Source organism: Argiope bruennichi, chromosome 3 (assembly GCF_947563725.1).
Source record: "Argiope bruennichi chromosome 3, qqArgBrue1.1, whole genome shotgun sequence".
Classification (NCBI taxonomy): domain Eukaryota; kingdom Metazoa; phylum Arthropoda; class Arachnida; order Araneae; family Araneidae; genus Argiope; species Argiope bruennichi.
Genome location: NC_079153.1, coordinates 59,192,660 through 59,219,648, shown reverse-complemented (window position 1 = coordinate 59,219,648; position 26,989 = coordinate 59,192,660). Strand labels below are relative to the sequence as shown.

Genomic DNA, 26,989 nt, shown 5'->3' with positions numbered 1-26,989 from the left:
AATGAAGACAACTTTATTATTTCTAGTAACAAAGAAGTATTGGATTTTCTTAAAGATAACAACATTAATAAACTTAATACTTTTGATTTCGAAAATTTATACACTAATCTACCTCATGAAAAATTAATAAAGGTCTGCACTTTTATATATGACGAATATTTAAATGAAAATATCATTCCTAAAAATAACTGGCTTGAGTTATGTAATTTTAATATTACTGAAAATTACGTGTTTAATGGTATTAATTTTTATAAACAAGTCAAGGGCATTCCAATGGGGACAGCTTTCTCAAGTGCTTTAGCTAATATTTTCCTGCATTACTATGAGAAAAAAATAATTAAATATAATTTAATAAACGGGTGGAGATATATTGATGACCTACTTTTGATTAACTTCGACAATACTAATATTATTACTAATTGCTATCCAAAAGATTTAATTCTAAAAGATACAAATATAAATCAACTTGAGGCTACCTTTCTGGATTTAAAAATCGAAATTGCTAATGATAAAACAATAGTTGGTATATACGATAAAAGGGATGATTTCAACCTTAAAATAACAAAACTATGTAACTACCATTCCAATCTAAACTCTAAAATTTTCAAAAATCTAATTTTCTCACAAGTTAACAGGATCAAAAGGGTTTGCAATAATAAAAATTCTTATATTGAAGCATCAAATATCCTCCTTAAAAATTTAATTAAAAATGATTTTCCTAGAAATTACTGTAATGTCAATTTTTTAATTAAACAAGGTATGGTTTGGGATTAATCTTTTGGCTTAAATAAAAATAGAAATTTACTTGCATATTGGATCACTCAATAGATGGCGCTGGGTGCCTACCTCTGTTTACATAATTTAACCGTTAACTTTCAAAAACAGGAAATCACAATCGATTGTTTAAAGTTTCATTCACTGTTGGAAGGTATGTTCTGGCCTTTTTGTTTTTAATTTTAATTTTAATTTTAATGCTGTTTTTGTTTTTATTGTTATTGTTTTCATTGTATTTTTACTTTGTGGTTTTTTTCTAATTTGTTATTTTGTATTTCCTTTCTGTTAAAATGGTATATCTCTTGAGCATAATTTCGGGGGATTTTCGGGTCACGAGGAATCATTATTAGACTTAATGTCTGTATGTCCTCACAGAAAAAATCCCTTTATTTGAATCCCTGCCTGAGGGTGACCCTTGAAAAAGTCTTCAGGCCGGATTCTTTTTTAATATTTTTTAATAATTTTTTTGGTTTAATTTTTATTTGATTTTGTTTTTCCTATTAACTTGATTCTAATACTTTTGTATATATATATATATATATATATATATATATATATATATATATATATATATATATATATATATAATATGCTTATTTGTACTTTGGTGGAACTGTATATAAAACATTTGTTTTTTATCATATTATATTATTATACCATTATAAAGTAAAGCTATTGCTTTATTATTAAAGATCGAGTTTCAAAAGGAATGTTTTTAATCAATTAAATTTTGATTGTATTGTCTTAGAATATCTTTTTAGAAGTTTTATTATTTGTTTTTTATTTCTTGTACTAATTCTTATTTCTTAAACTAACTTTTTTTTAAAAAAGAAAAATTCTTTGCTTTGCAGAATTGATGATAGCAGAATATTTTACAAGAATTTTTTTTAATACTATTTTTGTGGGAAAGGAAATTCAGATTTCTTTGTTTAATATTCTTTAAAATTTAATAGTTCTTTGATTTTATAAATTTCTATTTTATCAACTTGTGCAGCTTTTTTTTTTTTTTTTTATCAATTCATGCATTATTTTCTTTTTACTTTCATTTCTTTCCTTCATGAAGTACTATATAATTTCTTTTGCTTTCAAGCTTATAATGAAATTTGTGATAAAAATGTTTAATTTACTTTTTAAATTGTTTCTTGGATTTTATTTCATTATTAACATATTGTGAAATAACAGACAACAGTTTGAAACTAAATTTAGTTTCATTAGTAAGTTATCAACTTCATCTGTGCCTCCCATTTTAAGAAAATAAAATTCTTTAATTTCATTTGAATTTGCTGTTTTAGAATTTTTTTCTGGTGATTACTATATTTTAGCAATTTTATATTTGTTTGTTATATTTGCTTCCTTTTTTTTTTTGTATCCTTGTAGTTTTTGCAATTCCTGTTTTAAGCAGTTTTCACAAATTTGAAAGCTCTTTGCTTATTAGTTTGAGAAACTGTATTTTAAAAATTACATTTGTAGTCTTTTCTACAATCTCAGTTATTCCGTCTTTATCTTTGTGTTTTATACAATTCTTTAAACTGGATGAATAGCATTTTCAGCACTCTCTCCCCTCCTTCATAGTGATATTTCAATAAAGCAATAATTATTATCTACCATTTTCTTTTTGAAAATTATTGGAATATTAGTTAGAATGAGCAGAATTTTATTGCATTGCATTTTCAATTTGTGTAGATGTTTTTTTAGATAAGATTTAAATTTTTCTTAAATAAAAAAGAAAAATTAAAAAAAAATGTTATTAATGTTTCTTTTGAAATGAAGTTGAAACAATATTTTTTGGCAAACAGGCTGATTATTTAAAAGTTCTGCAAATTTTGGATGATTAAGGAAAACTTTCTTTGGAGAACTTACACTCTGCCCTATACTGAAATTTAAATTTTTCTTATCATAATGTCAAATTTACATATTTCATATTTGAAACAAGGACAATTTTATTTTATTTGTTGTTATTTTATTGCATTGTATTTTCTGTATGTATGTATGTATGTATTAAGCAAGTTAATAACATTTGATAGCATAATGTCGTTAATGTTTTTCAGTTCTAAAATTTTATTCTGTTTGATATTTAAGCTTGAGATTTTAAAAATATCTGTAATTATTTAGATATTCTAGTTTGGTATTTGAATTATTTTACAGCAATTATGAAACATTTCAAGTTTCAAATAATAAAAGTAAGCTCATTATTTGTTTAGTAAGATATGTTATTTTTTTAAAGGAATTTTTAGTAGTAGTATAATTATATATTTTTGAATAGTTTTAGTAATATTTTTTAAAAATAATAAATAGTAAAAACTTATTTGTTTTCCAAATCTGTTTTCATCTTTAAAATTGAAATCATAAACAATGGATAGATTTCATGTCTAACTTTAGATGATTTTTTTTAATAACAAATACTTTTTTATATAAATATATTCACTACTATAGTTCATCTCCTTATGTCTGAAAATAATTGAAAAAGAATATTTTTTTATAAGTAGTAATAAGTATATTTAAAAATAGTTAAAGAAATTAATGAAACAATCAGTATTATTAAGAAAAATTATTTATTAAGTCTAAGTTTGTTTTGGTCTAAATTATCTTATATGCTTTACTTTGGTCAGGATTAAAAAAATCTAATATTAAAACTAAATAATGTTGTAATCTTCTGATACTTCTTTGTAAAGACAACAATGTATATTTCATTTAAATTTAGTATATGCCCTTTTGGATTTCAATCATATTATAATCTAATGTTTTTCAAAGATGTCCAAATTTTTTTTGATAGTATGGCTTTTTCATTAACATTTATTTGAATTTTGTTCGTAAATCTCGAACCAAAGCTAATCTCGAACAAAAATAAAATTTCTTGGAATTTTTTTTTCAAAAATTCCATTGCTTTTAAAATATAATAGTTTTCAATAAAATATTATAAAATGTTAAAGAATGCATTAAAAATTAAGATTTTAAATACGTTAAGTATCTTTGAATGAATTGCGTAGTAAAATGGAAGAATGATATTCAATTTCATTTCCTAACATGAAAACTCTTCTTTTTTTCTTGTACCCATTTTTATTTTTTCCCTATTGAACAATTCAGAGGATCAACTAGGACATTTAATCTTTGCCAACAGAACAACAATTGCAAAGGATCAATGTTTCTGTTAAACTAAGCAGTCTCTATTCTGATCATTTTACTCCCTTGTCATCTTGCGCAGACAGATTGTTTGTGTGTCATTATAGATTGATTGATTGCTAATAATAATAATAAAATTTTTTAAAAAAGGAAAAGAAAACTCTTTGTATGGTTAAAGGAAATTGCAGTTTTTATTATTCAGTTATTTTTCCTTTCTTTCTAGAAACATCATTTGACCCATAATCTAAAGCTTAACCACAAAGAAGTTCTCAAGCATTGATCATATATTAATCAGAAAATTGTAATATTGGAAATGATAGTAATTTTAATCCTATGCTTAACTTTGGCTTAAATAATACAGAAGTGTATATGCACTATTCTTAAACAAACAAACAAAAAAAATCCCCTAATCTGCCTTTTATAATTAGTTTTTAATATTTCTTTCAAAAAAATTTTTAAAGCACCAGGTTTTGCATTTTTGTTAATGTATAAATGTAGGGATTTTTAACTTGCATACGATTTTGGGAAACAAATATTCTGCTAAAAACATGTTATATAGACTTTTAAATTTAATTATGTATTTGTGCAAATCTCAAATTATAAAAAAAGTGAAGGGTGAAAAAACAACAACACTACTTTGCATATTGTGTTGTCAAGAACGATTTTGAATCAATTTTTTGTATAGTTACAGCTGAAACTATCACTTGTTTCATTCTGGCCAAGACCGCACTTATCCAATTGGATATATAAAAAATTTAAACTTCAGTATTCTAATATGTTTAATAGTTTTCAAAATTAAGAGAATTTTCAATTTTGGTCATCTGTCTCCATTAGTAATAGTAAATAGACTTTAATGATATTATGTATGTTAGTTGGTGGGATACAATTGGAAGTACCTCGTAAACTGTTATGGGCTACATGCATGATCATTTATATGTCATCAATGCAGACAAGTATTAAAATAGACATTACAAGATAAGAGAAGGTTATTAATATGGATATTGTCATTTCTTATGGTTTGACAACTTATGAATCCTTCTGGTAATCACTCTTAATCTTCTAGAAATATTTTTCAGATTCCCAGAAGGAGAAGGTGAATTGATGTCATCTTCCCAAGAGTCCCAGACATGCTTTTTGGGTTAAGGTCCAGAGAGTAAGCTGGACGTATATCATGTACTAAATATTTTCACTTTTCAGAAATTTGTTGACTCTTTGAACCATATGTGAACAGTTACTATCGTTAAAAATAAATTATAGGTGAATTATCTGCTTAAAAAGGCAGAGGGCTTCAAGATCACATCCCTATGACTAAAAGTAGTCACAGATACAAGATTAGAAACTATTAGTTTGGAGCAAGAATAAATAAGGAATATTTCTTTCCATGATGAGTTTTAAATCATTGATTCTCGCTGCACAGTCATACTGGAGGAACTAAGGACCCACCATCTGACAGTTTCAGAGAAAAGTCTAGTATGGCAGTGGAGGCTTGAAAGCTCTCGCAGGCATCCTGATGAATGGATTCATGGACCTTCATATCATAGACAGAAGCTCTTGAGTGCTGATATATATATATAGGGGTGAGATCTTGGATCTGAAAACAATGGGAGTGATTGCCGCCATCATTCGTAATCTGCTTAATTTTGAATATAATTTCATATAGTATAGGATCCCTTAATTTTAACATAAATTCATATGTCTATACAGGGCTCCTTATTGATCTTTTTTTAAATTAATTTTTTAATGTCGATTTCATATTCTCTACTGATGAATATATGATCATATGTATGGATCATAATTATTGTGTGGCTTTTCTTTATATATTATATCAACTTGTGTCCAAATAATTTCATTAAAATCTGTCCTATACTTTTGGGCGCAAGCAAGCCAGATTGAAAATTCTCTTAATTCTAAAAGCCACTATATTTCTAATGGTATGGTGTTAAGTTATCTTTGAAAAGTTAGAAATATTTAGCCCTGTTAAGTCAATAGAAATTATAATTGTATTACTATTTTCTTGTAATATATTATGTTAATGCTTCTGTTGTTAATTTTTTGTGCATAAATTGATAGATAGTTCTTTTATTCCTGTTTAAATTCTTGAAATAGTAATATTCAGTTGTGTAGAGTTTATTTTATAATTTGTATTGTTAAAAATAATCCGTGAATGCAGTCAAACAATAATCTTGTGTTGTTTGATTTCATTAAAGGAGTATTTTTTTTTTTTTTTTTTTTTTTGTAATCTTGCATTGCATTTACATATCATTTATTAATAATTTTATTTCCTTCCCATGCAGATTATTAATGTTTTGCTTTGTTGGAGATATAATTATGATACCTCAGGATCCATTAGGAAGGAATGGCCCATCCCTTGAAAATTTTCTTTCATTCCCTGCCTGATAACTATGTGCAATTTTTTTGAATTTTTGTTCTGAGTTTTTGATACTTTTTTGAAAAGAAAAAAAAAGTTTGTATATAATTTATAATTTAAAACTTCACCCTGTCATTGTACATACAGTCATCAAAACTGTGTGGAAATAAAATTAAAATGAGTTTATAATTGTTTTCTTTTACAATTCAGTTGCTTTGTTGTTTGTCAATGAACATTTTTATTATATATAATACAGAAGTACAAGACTTACTTCTTGCTAGGAAACCATTAATTCTTAGAAATTTATACAGACCTGAATTAACATAGCAAATTATTTTGAAGGATACTATTTCTATTAGTAAAATCAAACTTGATTGTACACAAACATTATGGAATGTATCATTCTATCCAATTGTCCTCTTATAATCTGAAGGAATTGGAAAATAACTGACATAAATATGTCAGTTATTAAATTTTTTTGAATTTCAGAATTTGTGGAGAATTCAAGTTAGTGTTTAATATTTTGTGTAATAATGGTTATAAAAAAAGCAGCAATAAAGCTTATATTTAAAATAAAATGTGCTCACTTTTTACAGCTTTCTTTCCTCTCCTTCCCCCCTTTTTTTAGAGAAAAATAAATTTGAATTTGACTGTATATTCCGAGCAGAAGAATAAAAAGAATAGCATTTTTCTGTAAACCAAATCGCAGGTAAAAAAATTCGGAAGTTTTAGTGAAACTTTATTAGTAAAGAATGTTGTTATTAAAATGGAATAATGTTAACATATTAGTTTTATCATAATTGGGGATTCCACTAATGAACTAGTGAAGAAACATTTTCCTTGATCATTTTGAAAATTTAGATTAAGCTATTTGTACATGACTTATATAGAAAAATTGTATGATTGATTTTGTTATATTTTATTTTTAATTTTCAAAACTTATATAAAGGAAATTTGTTGTCTTGTTTCTAAAATTGTAGCTCTGTCATAAATTTTGGATTTAATTGGCTGCCTCAAAAGTTTTGGAATATTCTTATCTCCCCCCCACCCCCCAGAGAAATGGGTGATAACCTTCATTAGGAAATATGCAATGAAGCAGCAGTGAGAGTTTTCAGCTGGTTTCACATGTATTTATGACAGAGCACACATGTATTTCTTTAAATGTATCATTGATGACTTACTCTTGCCTTTTAATAATATATATAATAATATATGATGTATGTAAGTTAGTAAAACAACATATGTGCTTTTTCAAAGTTTTGAAAGAAAATTTGAAATTATTTCTTCAATAAATTGCTATAGTGAAAATATGATTTTTCTAATTTATCTTGGTTTGCAATTGATAAAGTAAGTACAGGCGTAAGCAAGGACAAATTATTGAAAGACTTACATTCCACAAAAACAATATGCAATAACATGTTATGCTTTTCAAATGTGAATTGTGAGTATCTTGTTTTTAAAATGTTGGAATGCACAATGATTTCAGTAAATTTTGCATCAGTACGAGATGTTGTTTTGGCAGAGAACAAGTAAGTGTGAAAAATGAACCATGTTCACTGTTATGCTTTCATCAAAAAGGATGAAATGTGGTATGAAGATGCTGCTCTTATGGTGTTTATAGACTTTCTTGTCAAATCACTGTTACTTGTTTTTAATAATTTTCATGCCCGGAAAATGGGATTGGGTGAGGAATTTTTAAAAATACTTTATTTAAAGGTCAAAAATTTAAAAAATTTGAAGAGTCTTTTCATTCTTTCTTATGAACAAGCATCTATTGAAAGAGGATTTGGCATTAATTAAAATAACGAAGTGGAAATCTGAATAAAAATGTTTCATAACATGTAGTCTATGACCATATAAAACAGTTTGATAGAATCCATTTGGTAAACATTATTAAAGAATTGAGAAAGTTAGTTATATCAGACCATTAAAAATTTTGTCTACTTTTGTGGAAATAAATGGCAAAATAGTTGTCAATGATATAAAAAAAAAATTACTCTCTAATTTCTTGATCTCTTTATGGGAAAGGAATTGACCTTTGAAAAGGAAATTGTTGAAATTGATTATAAAGCTAATGCATTTACTTTTTCTGCAAGCCTAAAACTTTTCATTATTAACAAAATTAATTAGTTGGGACGATTTATTAATGCAAAAAATTGAAAGTGTTATAAAAAATCTGTGAAGAGAAATAATCTTTTATTTACATATTTAATAAAATTTGTTTACTTATGCACTTGACCTTATTTGAGAAATTGGAATGTTTTTAAAGTAGCAGTTTAATCTTTTCCTCCTCTTATACTACTAATTGCAATGCAATTAAATAATTTAAGATATGCACTGAAAGTCTTAATAAGGTTTTTCAAATGAAACACATAAAAAAAGGTGTTTTAAATACCTTAGTTTCAGTGTTGGTGAAAAATATTCAGTGATTCCTGATGGTATTTTATGTGTATATTTGTATAAAATTGGATGCTCACTTAGTTAATTTATTTCATTCGAACTTATAGTTCTATAATAATAATAATAAAAAAATTTGGTTAAGGAGGAGGTTCTTATTTTTACTCTAAAGGATTCTTAAAAAGTATTTATAAAGCAAAATACTTTTAAAAAGTATTTTATATTTTTAAAAGTATTTTTTAAAGATAAAATTAGTATACACACCCTGCACTGAGAGAAAACCCATACAAAAAATTTTTGCTTAGAATTTCAAAGAAAAGATCAAATGATGTCCTGGGTGATATGTTAATGCATTTAGAACAAGTTAAAGGAATCAGAATGTACATAGAGAAACTGTTTTGGATAAAAAGAAATATGCTATGAGTTAGTCAATTCTCAAATCATATTTCTTGATAATGAAAAAGAATAAAGAGATCTCTGTAAGATTTCAGTAGTTGAATTCCAATCATTGCAGTATATAATGCAATAACAGTAGCAATTTACACCCTTTTATCTAAATTCAGGGGTGTTTGTGCTCCAGGGAAACCCCGGAATTCCGGGGATTTTGAACTTCGATACCCGGAAATTCCGGGGATCGTCGTTCAAAAGGAAGTAGGAATAATAATGAATTATTTATTTTGATCTGGGTAATTTTGTTTGCTTTGAAAGCAGAAAACGCAAGGGCAGTGTGTGTGGTGAAAACTTTTCCTTTCTTTCTCCAAAGGCAGTGATAATGCGTAAAAAGGGGGGAAAAACTTCTTTTTTGTTCTTTCCTTATTGCGAGTTATGACTCATTCCCCCGGTTCTCGGACATTCTCTTCTGGATTCTTTTCGGCAAGTAGGCGCGGCAGAAAAAAAAGGGAGAGACTTCGTTCGACCAGATGTGCGATCACGTGACTCTCGGTTCAAAGGTCTTATCTCTCCTGGCGTGGCGCCAATAAGTAGAGAAGGGGGATTTTTCGCCGTATTAGCTATTTGTCATTGATCGCTTTGCAACTTTTTTTTCTCCACTGTGTAAAATTTTCGTTTCATTTATTGATGCACGTGTAAATTTTTCGTTTCGCTTATTGAAATATTTTTTTATTTATGTACGCAAGAGAATTTCACTTTGAAATTTCAGCATATGAAACAGAAATTACCCTTAAAAATTCATATCTAATTAGTTTTACAGCATTAGATCCAGAGCTAAGAGGTAAAACCAGTACAATATTAGCTTTTGAAAAATTATCATCTTTTATGTCCCATATTTTTAGTGATAATGAAAAGTCAAAAGTAGAAGCTGAAATAAGGTTATACCAGAGTGATATTGATATCACCAAAGAAATGCTCTACACATCTGATGAAAGTGGAAATCAAGTCAAGTGTACAATTGATAAATATTGGTCTAAAGTTTTTAATTTAAAAGATGATTTCACAAATGATTATAAGTATCCTACATTGGCTAAATTGGTCAAAGCCTGCCTTAGCTGCTTCCATGGCCCATTAGTGGAAAGTGCATTCAACTTAATGGATACACTTGTCACTGACTATAGAACCTCTCTTAAGATTGATTCCCTAGATGCAGTGCAGACTATTAAATATGATTTAATGGCTTCTAAAGAAACCTCATGTGAAAAATATGGCTCAAAAAATCCAATGACTGATCCAATTCACAAAGATCTCTTACTGAATATGAACAGAAGTTGGAAAACATATCAAGAGGACTTAAAAACATGTATTTCAGATGAGTCAACCTATAAAAGTCTCTGAAAACCCTTCTACATTTGCAGTAAAGCAAACTGCTTCTACCTCTGCATGTGCTATTCTCGAGGAAATTTCTTCAACTGTAAATGAGGAAAATAAAAGTCAACCTTCCTGCAATTATGAAGTTCACCACAAAAGAAAGACAAGCCCACAAACATCAGAAAATAAAAAAATAGCAGCAGAAATTAGATAATTTTTTTAAAAGAATTAATTCAGGTAATTTAAAATATTTGCATAAAATGTAGTAGTTTATATGTTTGAAAATTTATGGTTATTAATTTTGCAAAAAAAGTAATTCAATGAACTTTTATAATTAGGTCATTCAATACTTCATAATTGTAATTTTTCATTTCTCCCCCCCCCCCTTCTCGAAACTCCAAAATGCCGGTAGTAAGTCCGTAAAAGTTTCAGGGGATTTTTTGCGGTCCCACAAACACCCCTGTAAATTGGTAAAAGCAATAAGGAATATTTGATTTTGCAACTATAATGGTGGTTCTACGTTATCCTTTATAACATCATAATGGATACAATTCTTTTCATTAATCTAAAACATTTTTTTAGGGATTTTCTGCTATATAAGAAATTATCTCCAGTAATATATACTGATTGATGAACCTGGCATATTTGAAGTGAGAATTTTTCAAGAGCTGTTATTTGAAGTGTTAGGCATATAATAAATCAAATAACAGGTTTTTAATCTTATTTGAAATCTTTGTATAGGAGATTTAGTGTATGTAGGTTTCACTATATATATATATATATATCTATAAACTGCTAAACATATCAAGATGTCACTCTTCTTATATCATATACAACAGTGCTGTGAATTTGTTGTCTCTTGAAAAGTATATAGTTAACAGGAAAAATAGTGTAGTATGATAATAAAGGATAAATAGTAAAGAAAATAATAGTAAGTAGTTATAATAGTAAAGGATAAATTTTAGCTCTCTTCAAAATGGAAAGAGCTAAATAGATAAAATTTACAGAATCGACATACAGAAGTGACATCATAGTTTAGACACCTTTCAAATTTTGAGCACAAGAGTGAAATCAGATGCAAGCTTGCTTCTATGGCATTCAAGTTTGGAGAAAGGGATGCAGAATGTGATATTCTTACTTGATCATAGTTCACAGCTGTTGTAACTATCCCGAAATAGCCTTGGTGTTACTTCAAAAGCATTATTTATAATAATTAAAATGGGATGTTAATATAACTAAAGTTGTACTTAGACACACATACTTTCATCTTTATTATGTTTGTAGGCTCTTTACAGACTCGAGAGTTTGAAGTAAAGTTGGCAGATATTTACTTTGGAGGATGGAAATGTGCACCTCGGGGCGATTATTTTTATTAGAATTTTAACTAAAAAATTACGCGAAATCTTGCCGTTTTTTTTTTGTGATAAATTTCTGAAATAACAAAAAGTAAAAAAAAAAAAAAAACGCAAAATTTTAATTGTCTTTTATATGCTCCGTTTATTATGCATGTTATGATCCTTAATGAACAGAGTAGGCCGGGATAGCCTGGTTGGTAGAGCGTCGGATTCGCGTCCCTTAGGTTGCGAGTTCGAACCCCGCCGGCCGAAGATTCCCTGCATGCTTGGTGGCTGACGCGCGTTAAATCTGTCGTGGTCACAATGCCCTACATGTCGAGAGTAATGCCACTGGGGGTACTGGATCGGGGGTGATCGTTCTCTGATTCAGGTCTAAATTACGATCTGTGTTTGCGTGAATGAAGTCCGCGCCGTAAAAAAGGTTGTGACGTGTGTGTAGCTAAGTCGTTTTCTTGGCCCTAGATGGCGCTACTATAGAAACAAGAGGCGCTCCCCCCAGGCTTAAATCCGCTGTCTTCGAACAGCGGGCTTGCCTACGGTAAGTGCCATAAGAAACAACAACAATATGAACAGAGTATATCTCTTACATATACTCTGTTCATTACAGACTATTCTAACAGAAACCGATCCCATGACATCTGGGGATCGGTTTTGATATCCTATTAACAGAGTAATGTCCGGTTCATCTATTTTCTAACTTTCGTTATATAGTAACTTCACTTTTTTATTCGTCTTATAAATTACTCGGATATTAAAAAGAATCCCTTTACTTTCTCGTATATGTAGTACAAAAAGTATAGTGATTGTCCAAAAAATTCGAACTCGAGATTTTGATAAATCCGCGTTTAGATCGTCCTTGTTTTTGGAAAATGTTTAGACCTTCCCTGAGTTTTTAGAACATTTCCGTCTGTGACAAAGATAATACAAAAATGTTTTGATCTAAACGAATGAAATTCGGTATAAAATCTTTTACACCAAATTTTTAGATCAAGTTTTGAGCAAAATCCGCTCACTGGAAGCCTTTTTGTCCGACTTTTCGAATATAATTTTAGACAATAACTCCAAAATGAAGAGATCTAAATAGATAAAATTCACAGGAGCGATATACAGAAGTGACATCTATAGTTTAGACACCTTTCAAATTTTGAGCCAAATCCAAAAAGGAATTGACTGTCTGTCGGTTTGTATTTTCAGAAACATGTAAACATGATGAGTCAAACACGCAATGACTTAAATATATCAAATTTGATATGGGGTTTTGTGACTACAATTGTTGCTCTCTGTGAGATTTTTTTTGTTTCAATCGGTCAATAAACGCGTCTAAAACACAAATTCGAGTTTCGGGTTCTATTAACCGCATGCCAGGTATTAATCGTTAAATAACACACCAAAGTTTACTCGATAGATTCTGTAAAAATGCTATATTTATTCCAAAGGTTAATATTTCGTAACTATTGTACGCCAATGCCATGGAAGGCGTTCTCTATGATAATACCTTTATTTGGGAATATACTAGAAAGTTTTTGGAAAACCACTCGCGCGTTTTTTTTTTTTTTTTTTTTTTTTTTTTCAGTTGTCAATCATGGAAGAAAATTATATGATAAAATATTTGTCGAAACAATGAAAACGGTTTGAATTTCAAGGCAGCAATGTACTCTTTCGTTGGAAATTTGAACAAAAAAATATTTTCAAAAAAATTCACAAAGTTCAGGAAAAAGTTTCTTGGTTATAAAATTGGTATCATGGAAAAGCTATTTTTTAAATTTTGATACGGTGTGGAATTTATGTAATATTTTCGAAAGTTTTCGCATGCAGAGGCTAAATTTTAATTATTTATAATTTTAATTAAAATTTCGAAATGTGCGTTTCCGCCTTAGGAGGTATGTGTGCCAAATTTGTTTGCTGTGGATTAAACGATTTGGAGTGTAAAGCGCAAACATACACGCGCTGTCTCGGAGCATTGATGCTCGAATCAAATATATATATATATATATATATATATATATATTTCAATCAAACCTTATGTGACTTAAAGCCTCTAGATTTGGTACGTTAGTTATTTCATTTAGCTCTTTTTGATATACAGTAGACTCCCGGTTATCCGCGCCTGCCGCACAAAGTTTTTTTTTTTTTTGTACAAGCGTAAAGCAAAGAAAATAAAAATGTTCACCAAACTGAGCGAAACGTTAAATTTTGCTTACATTTTGCTTATTTATGGCAAAAATATCCCAGGCCTTCTCGGAACCTTCCCCTCTGATGAGTAATATGTATTAATTTTTCTGTGCATCCTTGACGCCTCTCGTAAGTACAAAGCACTTTTCTGTTTTCATTAACAAAATGCATTTTAGGTTAGTTTGGAGTGATATACTAAAATATCAAGCGTTAGTTAAACATTTCCTGCTGTTTATTTTACGTTTTATTGTACATAAGACGATTTTTCAAAGTTGGAATGACTGTTTTCTCTTTTGCTATACCCGTTTTTAGCTTTTTTCGGATTATCCGCGATTTTTGTTATCCGCGGCGGCCGCGCCACCCAATTCCGCGGATAATCGGGAGTGTACTGTACTTTAATTATGTTTCGGAAAGTTTTGCTTGCACAAAATATTTATTCTTAGATTTAGCAAACCTCGCAGATTTGCTTTTGGATAATGTAACTAAGACATTTTTTTTTGGCAATATCAAACATGTTTTCAAAGGAATTACAAAGAAACAACTATTATCTGTTTATATTGGTTAAGAAATCTCAGTTTTTCAATTCCCTTCATCATTTTTTATAGTAAACATTTTTAGGATGGCTACATAAAGATCTGTTGTACTTCTTTCAGAAAACCATACAGAAAAAGTGGAAAGAAAAATTTTGGAAAATATATTGCTATTAAAATTCTAGTGACTTCGTATTATGGTGTAATAATTTTCAGAAGCTAAAAAGTATTAAGCGAGTAAAATGCATTTTATTAAAAAGTTGTTTTTTTTTAAAAATTTACATTATAAAAATGTAGATTTCTAAGAGAAATTCTAATGTTTATTATTATTTTCCCTTAAGGCTGATCTAGAACTATTTCAATGGCAGCAGTGAGACATAATTTCTTACCTTTGTCATCACATAAAATACTTATTTGAAAGTAAAGAAAGAGTATTCATATTTTTTGGTATGGATTTTATTATTTTAATGCGAAAGTTGTAAGCTCTTAAAAATGAAATGCACCTTATGAAATTTGTTTTTATTGTATAACTTCTGGAGTTTGTAAATAAATTAGATTTTCAAAAGAAGGAAAGAACATCAAGTTCTCATTCATGCAAAACCATTTTGGATATTTATTTAAAAAAAAAAATTAAAAAATAAGGAGAGTTTATCTATTAAAATAACTGGAATTTATTTTATGAATGAAATTAAATTAAGAATGTCTATTTTTTAATCAGGAAACGTGGTAGAAATGGATGATTTTTTTCATCAAGAACGAAACTAGAGAACATTATTGAAAAATGAGAATTCAAAGAGGAGACCATTATTATTTTTGTTAATTTAATTTTTGTATTATTATTTGATAATCAGATTATAGTGCCTTGTGGCTGTAGTGGAAGCGTAAAACTAGTGTATGTTGACTAATAATGTTCGGAATAAAAAGTATTCACATATTTCAAAGTATTCTTATATTTAAAAAAAATATTTTTAATAGTTATATGGGGCTTCTGTACGGAAACTATACGAATTGTGGCACCACCATTTTGAATATCTAGTTCTATCTGTTTTCAGATCTGAAAATATTGCACTCTTTTACACATGCACCTAAGTTAACATTGGAGTAAGATGGCAAATGGAGTAAGAAATATTAATTTTTTACTAAGCAATTTGTATCGAAAATTCTCGTATACGGAACCCTTCATACTTTTGCACATGCGCCAAGAGGCGTTGATTTCATCAAAATAGGGGTGAAATAAGATTTAGAAGGGGAGATGTACATTTTGTTTAGCAATACAGTAACTCCCGATAATCAGCGGAATTAGATGGCATAAGGATGGCGAATAATTAACAAAATTGAACAAGTAATATCAACAATAATTACTCTTGTTTTTAATTAAAATAAAATAGCAATAAATCAAAATGGTAAGGGAAAAGAATTGAAGAAACCTTAGCATCTAGCAAAGCAAAGGTTTTGGCTTAATAATGAAAACATTGCAAAGATGTTCATCTTATTCACTGCTATCACCCTCTTCGAGATAAAATCCCTCATAGTGATAGCCTTAAGTTTCTGAAAAGTAGGGAACATTGCGCTGTTTCAAATTAAAGCAGAAAATAAAGATGAACGCGCTAACACATAATTCTAGATATGTGTTCTCACTCATTACGTATCACCCCTTTGCGGAGAAGTGAATGTGATAGGCACACTATTGTGAAATGTATTAAACAGGAGAAAAAAATATTTTGATACATTAGTTATATTACTATCTTTTAAAGGACGTAATTTAATTAAAATGTATTATAAAAAAATCTTTCTTTCCTATTTCTTATATCATTGGTTTTTCTTCTTCCTCTCGATACTTTTTTAAGATGCGTTAAATATGCAAATATGTTCAATACTAGAAATTATTATCACCGCACAAAAATCGATTAGTACGCAATGTCATCTGTATAAAAGGATTTAAGAAGCAATTTTGTTTTCCTCCTTTCAAGAATATTATAACATCTTCTATTGGGTGTAGCCTGGCTCTGATGAGTTGCAGCATAAGTATTCCATGATATCAAACACTATTTGATATGTTAGGAGACGATCAATGGGAATCTAAATTTGCCAAATCTGGCTGCATGTTACTAGTTTAAAGCACAAAATTCGTCAAAGTGCTTCGCAGAGAAGTATGAAAAATATGCCCTGTGATCCACTTCCAGATTTATATATTTCTCTTTCTCAGCAAGTATATTCTGCATTTCTGTAAGTAATTCTGCATACAAATATTCATATGCCTTTGGTAAAAGGCTAGCAGTGTAACTATCAGTACCAAACTGTATTAAAAATTCAGTCAATAATAGCAAAATATCCGTTAAAAAGGTATTTAAGTGTTCAAAGGGAAAAAAGAAAATAACAGCATCATTTGGGAGCAATCTCTTAAAAGACGCAATAAAGACGTTTTACTGTATGCGAAAAGTGATCGCTGCAAAATTATGATTATTTTGTATCGAAAAATTGTGTGTGTGCAAACATATTTTAGCAGATACGTGGCAGAAAAGAAGAAACTTTTGGAATTTTAAACTTCGATTTATTTCATCCCGAGAAGCATAATTTGTACAAATAAAAACCGTCAGTCTACATCTTGACACCAGAGTAGAAGAGACCAAAATTTTTCCCTTCAGTGATTTTACAATGAGATTTTAATAAGGATTTCTTTGACAACTATAGACTTAGGAAAGGGAAATTCAGGTATCTTTAAAAGAATGTTATAAGCATTAGAGATTTTTATTCCTTTACTTGGAGCTTTGTGAAAATGCTGAAATCAGCAGTTTTACAAAGAGCGTGTTAAATTAATTAAATAAAAAAGTGGGAAGTGGATCAGGAAACAAGAGAACATTTTAGAATTAAGTTAATGTGGACTAAATTACGATAAAAATTTGGAAATTAATTAGGATTTAAATTAGATGAAGATATATCATTACACACACATATATAATTAAAGAAATGTTAAATGCATTTATTGTCGAACTAATAAAATCTCTTCTCCGCTTATCGATTTAAGTATCAGATAAAAAGAGTTTTGTTTTCATATTTTTTGAGTCCATGCCGTTTAGAAATGAAGAGTTAAGTACTGTTCCCTTATCTGCTATATCGATATTCTAGATTTCCATCATCGTCTTGACCACATTGCAAGAGTAACTCTTTTTCCCATGCTCATACCGACAAGTCTATATCGCTGTGCGTCTTCTGAAGTCTAAAGAAGCTCTGATAGGTCAGAAATATCCCCTTTTTTGGGGACCTACTCTATTCATCATATCCTATCCATTTTTTTCGCGGAAAAAAGATACCGAGATCATCTTTTGTTCTTCATTCTTTAAGAATGGTTTTATAAATTATTCTCCTGAATTTCTTTTTAAAGCAATGCGGCCTTTTCTGCTTTCTGCATATCATATTTTCTTAGAGAATATATTTATATATATATTTTCCTACTAAAATGCTACAAGTGTTGCTTTTAAAATATTGCAAAAGTAATCTAAATTTAAATTTGAATTCTGCCTTGACATTTTATGATGGGAAAAGTATCCATGATAACACACATGAGACAGTGAGTGTTATGCGTTCTATCATACGTGAAGGAATTTCGGAAAAATTCATGACACTCATGACAAGCGTAGTTCCGTGAATAAAACTTTCATATATTTTATCCGAGTGGATGAGTGGAAACCACTTGAAATTTGGGCTTCAATTTTGCTATAAAATTTAACGAAACTCTTCTAATAATTTTGGAATGTACTTGAGATATTATCACACTAAATACTTAACACCTTTTAGCGGAACTAAGAAAAATAATAAGATAATAGATTCTTCCACCTAAACAGAGCCATGAGGACCAAGCTACGATTTCATACAGAAAGATTGCGAGTTCAACAGTAATTCTTTTTAAACCTTTGCACTCGAATGGTGCCTCTTAGGCACTATTCAAGACGATACATCATTTTGACGTTTTATTTATTTTTTAATTTTAATTGTTAAAAGTACCTACAAAATGGTAAACAGACGTAGATTAATTTCCTTGGGAAATTCAACTTAAAACAATTATATATATATATATATATATATATATATATATATATATATATATATATATATATATATATATATATATATATATATATATATATATATTAAACTCTTAATTTAATCCAAATTAATTTTCAAAACTTTATTTAGACCTTAGTAACTTCATTCTAAAATATTCTCTTATTTCTTGATCCAATTCCACTTTCGGTTTAATCAATCCCTTTGTAAAAATAATGCGCCATCAGTACTACGTTTCAAATGAAAGTGATCCTTCGGTACCCTTGAGAATGTGTCAAAGGCCACCACGTATATTGAATTGGCGCGAGGCCAGAAATCCTATCTTATATAAGGCTAGTGATCATTTGCTCGGCCCTTTTCGCTCTTCTTTACGTCTGCTTTTGTGCCGCGCAGCGCCTTGTAAATAATCATGCTTGCCACTCGGAAGAGAATGAAACGAAATTAAAAATACAACGTCTCGTCTATGTCTTCAAACCTGCACTTTACTTCAACCAAAAATTCATTATATATATATATATATATATATATATATATATATATATATATATATATATTGGAGCAATAAACAAACCCTTGTATTAAGTGAATAATTATGCATCGAATTACTTTTCCGAGAGCAGAGGGTTAATATATCTTGTATATGGGTATCTAATGCCGATTTAATTCCTCATAAGTTAAGCAAAATCCTCACACTGGTATGGTGCGGAAATTTTGAGTGGGATTTCAGATTCTGGTTCAATCATCGTCATATTGTTTGTTCCATTTCAAACCAGCGCGAGTGTTCTATCCTAAACTTTCTCGTATATTTTCTAATAAAGGTATTATGTCCTCTCCACCAAATTCTAAACAGTGAGCACCACGAGTTCCCAGATTTTTATTTTCAGAGTCTTTTAGATTTCTGTTGTAGGAATTGTGTACTTCGTAGTGTAGTAAGGAAAGTCGAAAATATTTTTCGAGGTATATTTTTTTTCTACCGGTTGAAACTAAAATTTGACACCGAACTACTATTATAACAAAATCAGATATCCAATTTCATTGATTAACGTTTCGTTTATAAGATAAAGCGTTTACGTGCATGTGAAAGTACACACCGACAGACGATCAATGACTCGACTAATTTGGTTCAAATTTTGATAAGGATTTGTACTTTAGATACAAAAAGTACGTACCAAATTTCATTTGTCTACATCATTTCGTTATTGAGTAATCTCTCTTATAAGCACGGAATGCCGAACAACATTGTACAATATCTTCATGATATTGGCCGGCAATCAGAATGTCGAACAATATCATAGACAAATCTGATAATATCTTGAGTTAATAGACTTATATGCATACAAAAGTGTAAACCGACATATAGTCCATCCCGCGATGGATCCGAGGTCCTAATTTCATAAAGATGCATCCATTTTCTATAATTTGGATGCGTAATCTGTGCATGTCAAGTTTTATTTATTTATCTGTTTGCATTTTGTATTTATCGTTTTCGTTTGTACCCGAGCTGCTGAAAAGATAAACTTCCTCTAAATAGATTTAGTTCAAAATTTAATGGAAATCAAAGAATCTAGTGTAAATATCACATATCTAATTTCATTCGTCTATCTTAAAGAATTTTTTAGTTTTATTTTCACAGAACAGATAGGATTTCGAAAACGTGTTTCTGGACTTAAATGGTCTAAAATATAAAAATTCCACAAAATTTCAAATTCGATTTTTTTTTTTTTTTTTTTGATGAAAACAATGATCTTTTAGCCACAATTTAATATCCAAAGCTATTTCAATAAAGTATTTTCAAATATATCGGATTGCAATAAATATTTAAGCAATATTTTTTTATTAGCCTTAAACCTGGTTTAGTCTTTGTGTACATGAACCTTACTTATGGAGGCTTATCAGATGATCACACATTTTCATTTAAAACATAATTGTATGAATTTTTTTAAAACCTAAGTTTTATGAGAAAGTAAAAGCACTTCACGTAGCTTTAAAAGGGTAAGCTTATTAAACACAAATAAATCAATTAGTAGGGGTATTTCATATTTCACTATTTTTTTTTTTTTCGAACTGCCTAAAATGCCTGAGACTGTGCGAAATACTGATAGTTTCATATTTTACTTATAGATGGCGCAAGCATTCCATGTAGATATTCCATACAATATATGTTCTGGATTCATTCACGTATAAAATTAAATTACTCTATAATTATTTTCTGATTTTTCTTAGGTCTTATTTTCCAATCTTTTCGTTATGGAATATATCTCTGTCCCCTTTCACTTTCCCGTATTGGTAGTATAGAGAAAGTATTGTAATCGTCAAAAAATTCGAACTCGATATTTCGACGAATCTCCACGTTTTAGACCTCGCTGAGTTCAAAGAATATATTTTTGGAAATTGTCCGTCTGTCTGTGAGAAAGATAATTCAAAAATGATTTGAGCTAGACGATTAAAATTTGGTATATGGAAATTTTCAGTAAAATCTGCTGAGAGGAAATCTATTTGTCTGACTGTTCGCATATAAGTTAATACGAAAACTACAAAACGAAGAGTGCTAGATAGATAAAATTAGGACGACAGATTTAACATCTATAGTGTAGACACCTGCCAAATTTTGAGCCAAATTCAACAGCGGGTTGACTGTCTATCGGTATGTACCTTCAGAAATAAACAAACGAGATAATTCAAAAATGCAATGACTTAAATATATCAAATTTGGTATGAGAATTTGACTACAAATGCAATTCTGTTTTTGTTTCAATCGGTTCAGAAAAACACGTCTAAAACACAAATTCGATTTTTGGATATTGTTAATCGCATGCCAGAGATTAATAGTCAAATAACTTGCCAAGTATTACTCGATAGATTCAATAAACATGCTAAATTTACTCCAAAAATTATTTCGTAACTATTGTACGCCAGTGCTATGTAAGCAATTCTCTGACATGATAAATTTATTAGAACGAAACGAGAAAGTCTTGGAGAGATCACCTCTCTGTTTTAGAAGTATTTTGGATAGGATATAAATTGTATGAAATTAAATTGAAAGTCGTATAATTATTTTTTTGCTGATTTTTTTTCATTTTTTTATAATTTTTTTTTAATTTTAAAAGCAATTTAAATTACGTTTTATCGTAACGAAACACAATCATTCACAAATAACTATGTAAGGCTTTTGAAACTTCGTAAAGCAAGAAGAAAGAAAGAATTTCTACAGAATCTAACAAATTTTTCTTTTGCTATTTGAAATTCAGGAATTTGATAGAAAATGGGGAATAGTTAACTGCCATTCACATTTCTTCAAAAAAGTAACAGTTTGTAACAAAGCCATCAAGAGCAGCAAAGCAAAGAACTGAAAAAAAAAAAAAGGAAACGTTTACGGAAATGAAAGCTTGCTTCACCATACAGCACGTATACAGACTCAAGGGAAAAGCTGAGTGAAAAAATGCCTACAACTTTTCTGTTAGAGTTCCAACAATTTAGAAGTTCCGTTTTATAAAAGGAAAATGAGAAAAGCAAGATAAAAAGTTTTTCCCTTATCCTTTGGGACTGAATTTTTTATAAATTCCCGGTGGCTATATCCTTCTGCAAATTGAAGTCATCGAACTTCATAGGAATTTGAAATTTGATAAAGAATAAAGATAGATATAATTATTTTTTCATTGTTCAAATTCTAAAAAAAAAATCGTTTTCTAAAAATCGTTCTGTTTCTAAACAAATCTGTAAAATAAATATATATTTCGCTTAATCGAATGCAATGATAATCTACTTTTTTCGCCTCAATGAAACGAAATCCAGGAAGAAATAATAAGAATTTGTTACACCACACTTTATAAGCTCGTAATTTATTTTCAGTTCTTTAAATAGTTTTTAAGTTCTCACATTTTTATATCAAATTGCTTTTTAGGGAGAATTTTTCGTTTCATTTTATGTGTAGCACTAAATTAAAAATTCTTTCATTATTATACCTTTAAGAAACTTCCTAATAAGTTAGGATTTGGCAATCTACAGTAAGTTTCAAATATTTCTTTGTAAGAAAATAAAAAAATTGTGATTGAATACTTTTAGAAAACTTTGGTAGAAAAAAAAATTCTATATAAATGATAAACCAAAAGGGAAAGAACAATTAACATTTGAATATCGAAGGTTTTGTTTAATTAATTAAATAACTAATTTTTTGTTGATTAAAAAACTATATTTCCATCTATCATGCACAATCTTATTAACGCACATAAAAATTTTTGCTACCGATAATTTTTTTTGCTGAAAGAAAAATATCTATATCTACTAATAATAAAGATGATTGTTCGTGTACCTGTGTTTTTGTATGATTGTATGCAGATGCTCCGAAGAGACCATTTGATCTAGAGTTTGGTAAATTCAGTATATATATATATATATATATATATATATATATATATATATATATATATATATATATATATATATATATATTGTTACGAAATTTCCGAGTTCGTTTGGATAGTGGAAGTTATATGGTGTGGAAAACGCTCAATCAGCAGACGGCTGTAGAAAAAAAAAACAACGATATTTATTTACACGAAGACACACAGGACGGCACAAAGACGACAACTTAATACAGCACAGAGAAGACAATTATCTTTAGTAGAGACGTGCACACAACAAGACTCTACTGCAGACAGTAGCGCACAGCTTAGTTCAGCACTAGCTTGACTCTGTCGCTTCTCTGCTAATCTCTGGAAAACTCGTTCTTCACCGTCGATTCCGACTACTCTCTCTGGCAGTTGCAGACTGCCTCCTTTTATAGGTCTCAGGAGGCGGAGCTAGAAGCCTCTCAACCAAGCAGGAACTTTCGAGGCTTATCTCGGTTCCCAATGGACGGAGCGGGAAAATTCTCGATGTTTCGGTATAATCTATTTTAGCGCCAAAGTGGCCAAATTCGTCGCTAAGTGGCCAAATGATCGCCAAATTTGTCGCCAAGCTCTGGGACCTCCGACGCGACACCCGGACTCCGTCCAATACAGATGACTGTAAAACGGTCTTTCTGATGATGGAACCAACTATGCTGGGAAGCAGCATTACAGATTCGTAACAATATATATATATATATATATATATATATATATATATATATATATATATATATATATATATATTGAATTTACCAAACTCTAGACTATACCAATTACTATCACCACAATTTCGCTTAATTTTTAATTAATTAAGCAGCACATTCCTACTCTCCAAAGTATATATATATATATATATATATATATATATATATATATATATATATATATATATATATATATATATATATATATATATATATATATATATATATATATATATATAGTAATTGACAAAAAATTCGAACTCGAGATTTAGATGAGATCCACGTTTTAGACTTCCATGAATTTGAAAAACACATTTTTAGAAACTGTCGATCTGTCAGTCTGTGACAAAAATAACTCGAAAATCCTTTGAGCTAGATGGTTGAAATTTGGTATATATATTAAATTTGCAGATTTCTATCAAATTTTGAGTGAAATCTGTCAAGGGAATGTTCATCTAACCGGCTGCTCGTATATAAGTTAACACAATAACCAGTACACATATTTAATATTTAAAGTGTCAACATGTATCAAATTTTACGTCAAATCCAATAAGGAGTTGTTCGTCTGTCGAATCTGTACATTCAAAAATATAAATGAAACAACTGAAACTGGCAGTTACTTAAATATATCAAATTTGGTATGTGATTTTGTGACTACAAGTGGAGTTTTGTGTCAAATATTTATTATCATGTGAGAACATGATGTTGTTTTGGTTTAGAGTTTTTGAAGTCTGAAAATGCACGGGCATAGAATTGGCGAGTTATCGCTTTTGAAGCATCAATTTTTCACGTTTAGGGTTATTAGAAAATGATAAAGAAGGTTATGAGATTTGGCGACTTATTGCCAACAAAAAGTTACAACTTGGCGCTAATGTCCACAATACACTCGATTCTCCTGTCTGTCCAAAAAGGACCCGGTCGCAAGAAGTTACCACCCGAAGAAGCGCAGAGAAGAAATTGGGAGTGAATTCAAAACAGCGAGAGGAGAAATCGGGAGTTATATAAAAATTTAAAAAAAAAAAAAATTCTATCTAGAAAATTTTAAAAAAATTATATATCTGACAAAACAAATTTTGAAACTCAAGCGATTTTGTGATGGGGAAAACACACACACACACATCGCTTTCCTAAAATTGACGATTGCGCAATTCAATAATCATGTGATCATTCCAGACAAATTTAAACCAAATTTTCGAAAAAAAAAAAAAAAAAAATGGCTTTGAGGTAATGTTTTGAAATTCAAATAATTTTGAAAAGAGGAAAGAAATTTTAAATATCGACACGTAATACGACATACGTAATCTGACTGCCACGTGATTATTTCAAACCAGTTTAAACTGGTTTTTCAGGGGGAAAAATTCTGGTGTTGAGAAAAAAAAAATTTTAGAACTCAATTGATTTTGAGAGGGTCAAAAACCATCGCTTTTCAAAATATTGATGATTGTGAAATATGAGTCATGTGAGAACATGATGTTTTTCTGTCGGATTGATACCATGTGACTTAAAAAAATAATGTTTCTTATAATAACTTGAAATTTGCGATAGCAGATTTCAATTTAAAAAAAAATTACTTCAAGTTGTTGATATTAACGAGTCTAAGACACAAATTCGATTTTCGGATACTATTAACCATTCCAGGGAATAATCAACAAATAGCTGCCAATGATGTCATGATAGATTTAGTAAAAATGCTAAATTCACGCCAAATGTTTTGTAACTATTGTTCACAAATGCCATGTAAGGCGATATTTGGCACAACAAGTTTATTAAGGAATAAGCGAGAGAGTTTTGGGAGATCACTGCCACTGGTTTTCTAAAATAATTTCTGAAAATTTTAGAATATTAAAATATTTTTTTTGGAAAGTTGGGAGGTGAAGGCTTATTCCTTATCATTTAAGTTAATAATTCAATTTTTTTGAATTCTTGGTGCAAAAATAATGAACAATTGCCTGCTGAAGCTATCTTAGATAATTATTGATGTCGCATAATTTAGCATTTAATGCTGAATGCATATTTAATACGATTTGTATTGATACATTTAAATAAATGAATTTTAAGCAAATAATTTAAAAACTACAACACGCGCAGCTTTTGAAATTTTGCATTTTTATATTATATTGCCAATAGATATTTCCAGTCCTTTATTTTTTTAAAACTAATTTTCTTCAACTAATAAACATTAGACCATGCACATTTAAAGAATTTCAAATTAAAAAATAAAGTAAATGTAGAAATAAGCTAATTTTAACTAAATAATGAAACAATTTAAACATATTACTCGAATTACATATGAATTACACCATTCAGTTATTTTTCTTTGTTTTTCAATTTCGTTTGCAGCTTATTATTTCCATTTGGAAAGATTTAAGTTAAAGTAAACAGCTATAAAAGCAACATATTTATTACTGAAGAGCAAGGCTTGTTCCTTCATTAGAATTGAAGGGCTGCAGCATTTCCTAAAATTATTTTTAAATTTTATTTTTTTCGTTTGAAAAGTTGTTTATTATTTTTCTTCAATGAGTTTAATGAATAACGAACACGAATAATAATAACAATAATAATACACGAAGAAAAGACGGAGGAAGAATTAATTAGCAGAAATATGCAATTTTAGTCTGTTCGAAGACAAGCCCCAGAAAACCTTGAATTTGTGAAACTCGAAATAACTGCGCAGTAGTGGAAGGCGAAAACGGAGTATTCCTTAGATTGAGTTGAGTTTATCAGTGATTGGATGTTGTGATTACAGACCAGGTTTGACAAACGCGAACCAATCTTTGGGGCTTTCTCTTTTTCTTCCTTTTCTTTTAAATATTTTTATTCTTCCCCTCGGCTTTTAAATCTTGATTTGTATTTCTTCACTTTTCCTCATTACCTGTTATTTGATTTTGATTTCGCTTTCACGCTGCCCGAAAGAAAACTCATCTAATTTGGTATACTTTACAAAAGAAGATAGTCTCTGATTTTTTAAGATTATAAATTATTAGTCTTACTACATTTCAGAAAAATACGTTGAAAAATTTGGACTGTTAAGAGAATAAACTTTTTTAAACAATGTGTTTTAATCATATCCTTTTATGAAGGTTTTTAAAATCATGTATGAGTATGATGTTTTGGTTTGTGGTTTTTAATGCCTCAAAATGTGCAGGCAGAAAATAAAGGCTTTAGAAATTATCGCCCGAAGAAGTACAAAGAAGAAAACAGAAATTATATATATATATATATATATATATATATATATATATATATATATATATATATATATACCTGGTGCTGCATAAATTCTTGCAAACTTCAAAAAATCATAATAAAAAAGTAATGCTCTAAAAAATTGCGGTTTGCGGGAATATGTTCAGATAGC

The 26,989-nt window shown here is 29.2% G+C and overlaps 1 protein-coding gene across 2 annotated transcripts in view; it reads left to right on the top strand.

The window, feature by feature from the left end:
- Nucleotides 1-7,168, top strand: part of LOC129963954 (NEDD4-binding protein 1-like) — a 40,287-nt gene extending 33,119 nt beyond the window's left edge. Inside the window, exon 6 of one of the 2 annotated variants that reach the window (XM_056078580.1) lies at nt 6,189-7,168. In XM_056078580.1, coding sequence (XP_055934555.1) covers nt 6,189-6,291 — 103 coding nt within the window. In that variant the 3' untranslated portion in view covers nt 6,292-7,168. The remainder of the gene's footprint in view (nt 1-6,188) is intronic. The other variant, XM_056078579.1, reaches the window with a different exon arrangement.
- Nucleotides 7,169-26,989: the final 19,821 nt, after the last annotated feature.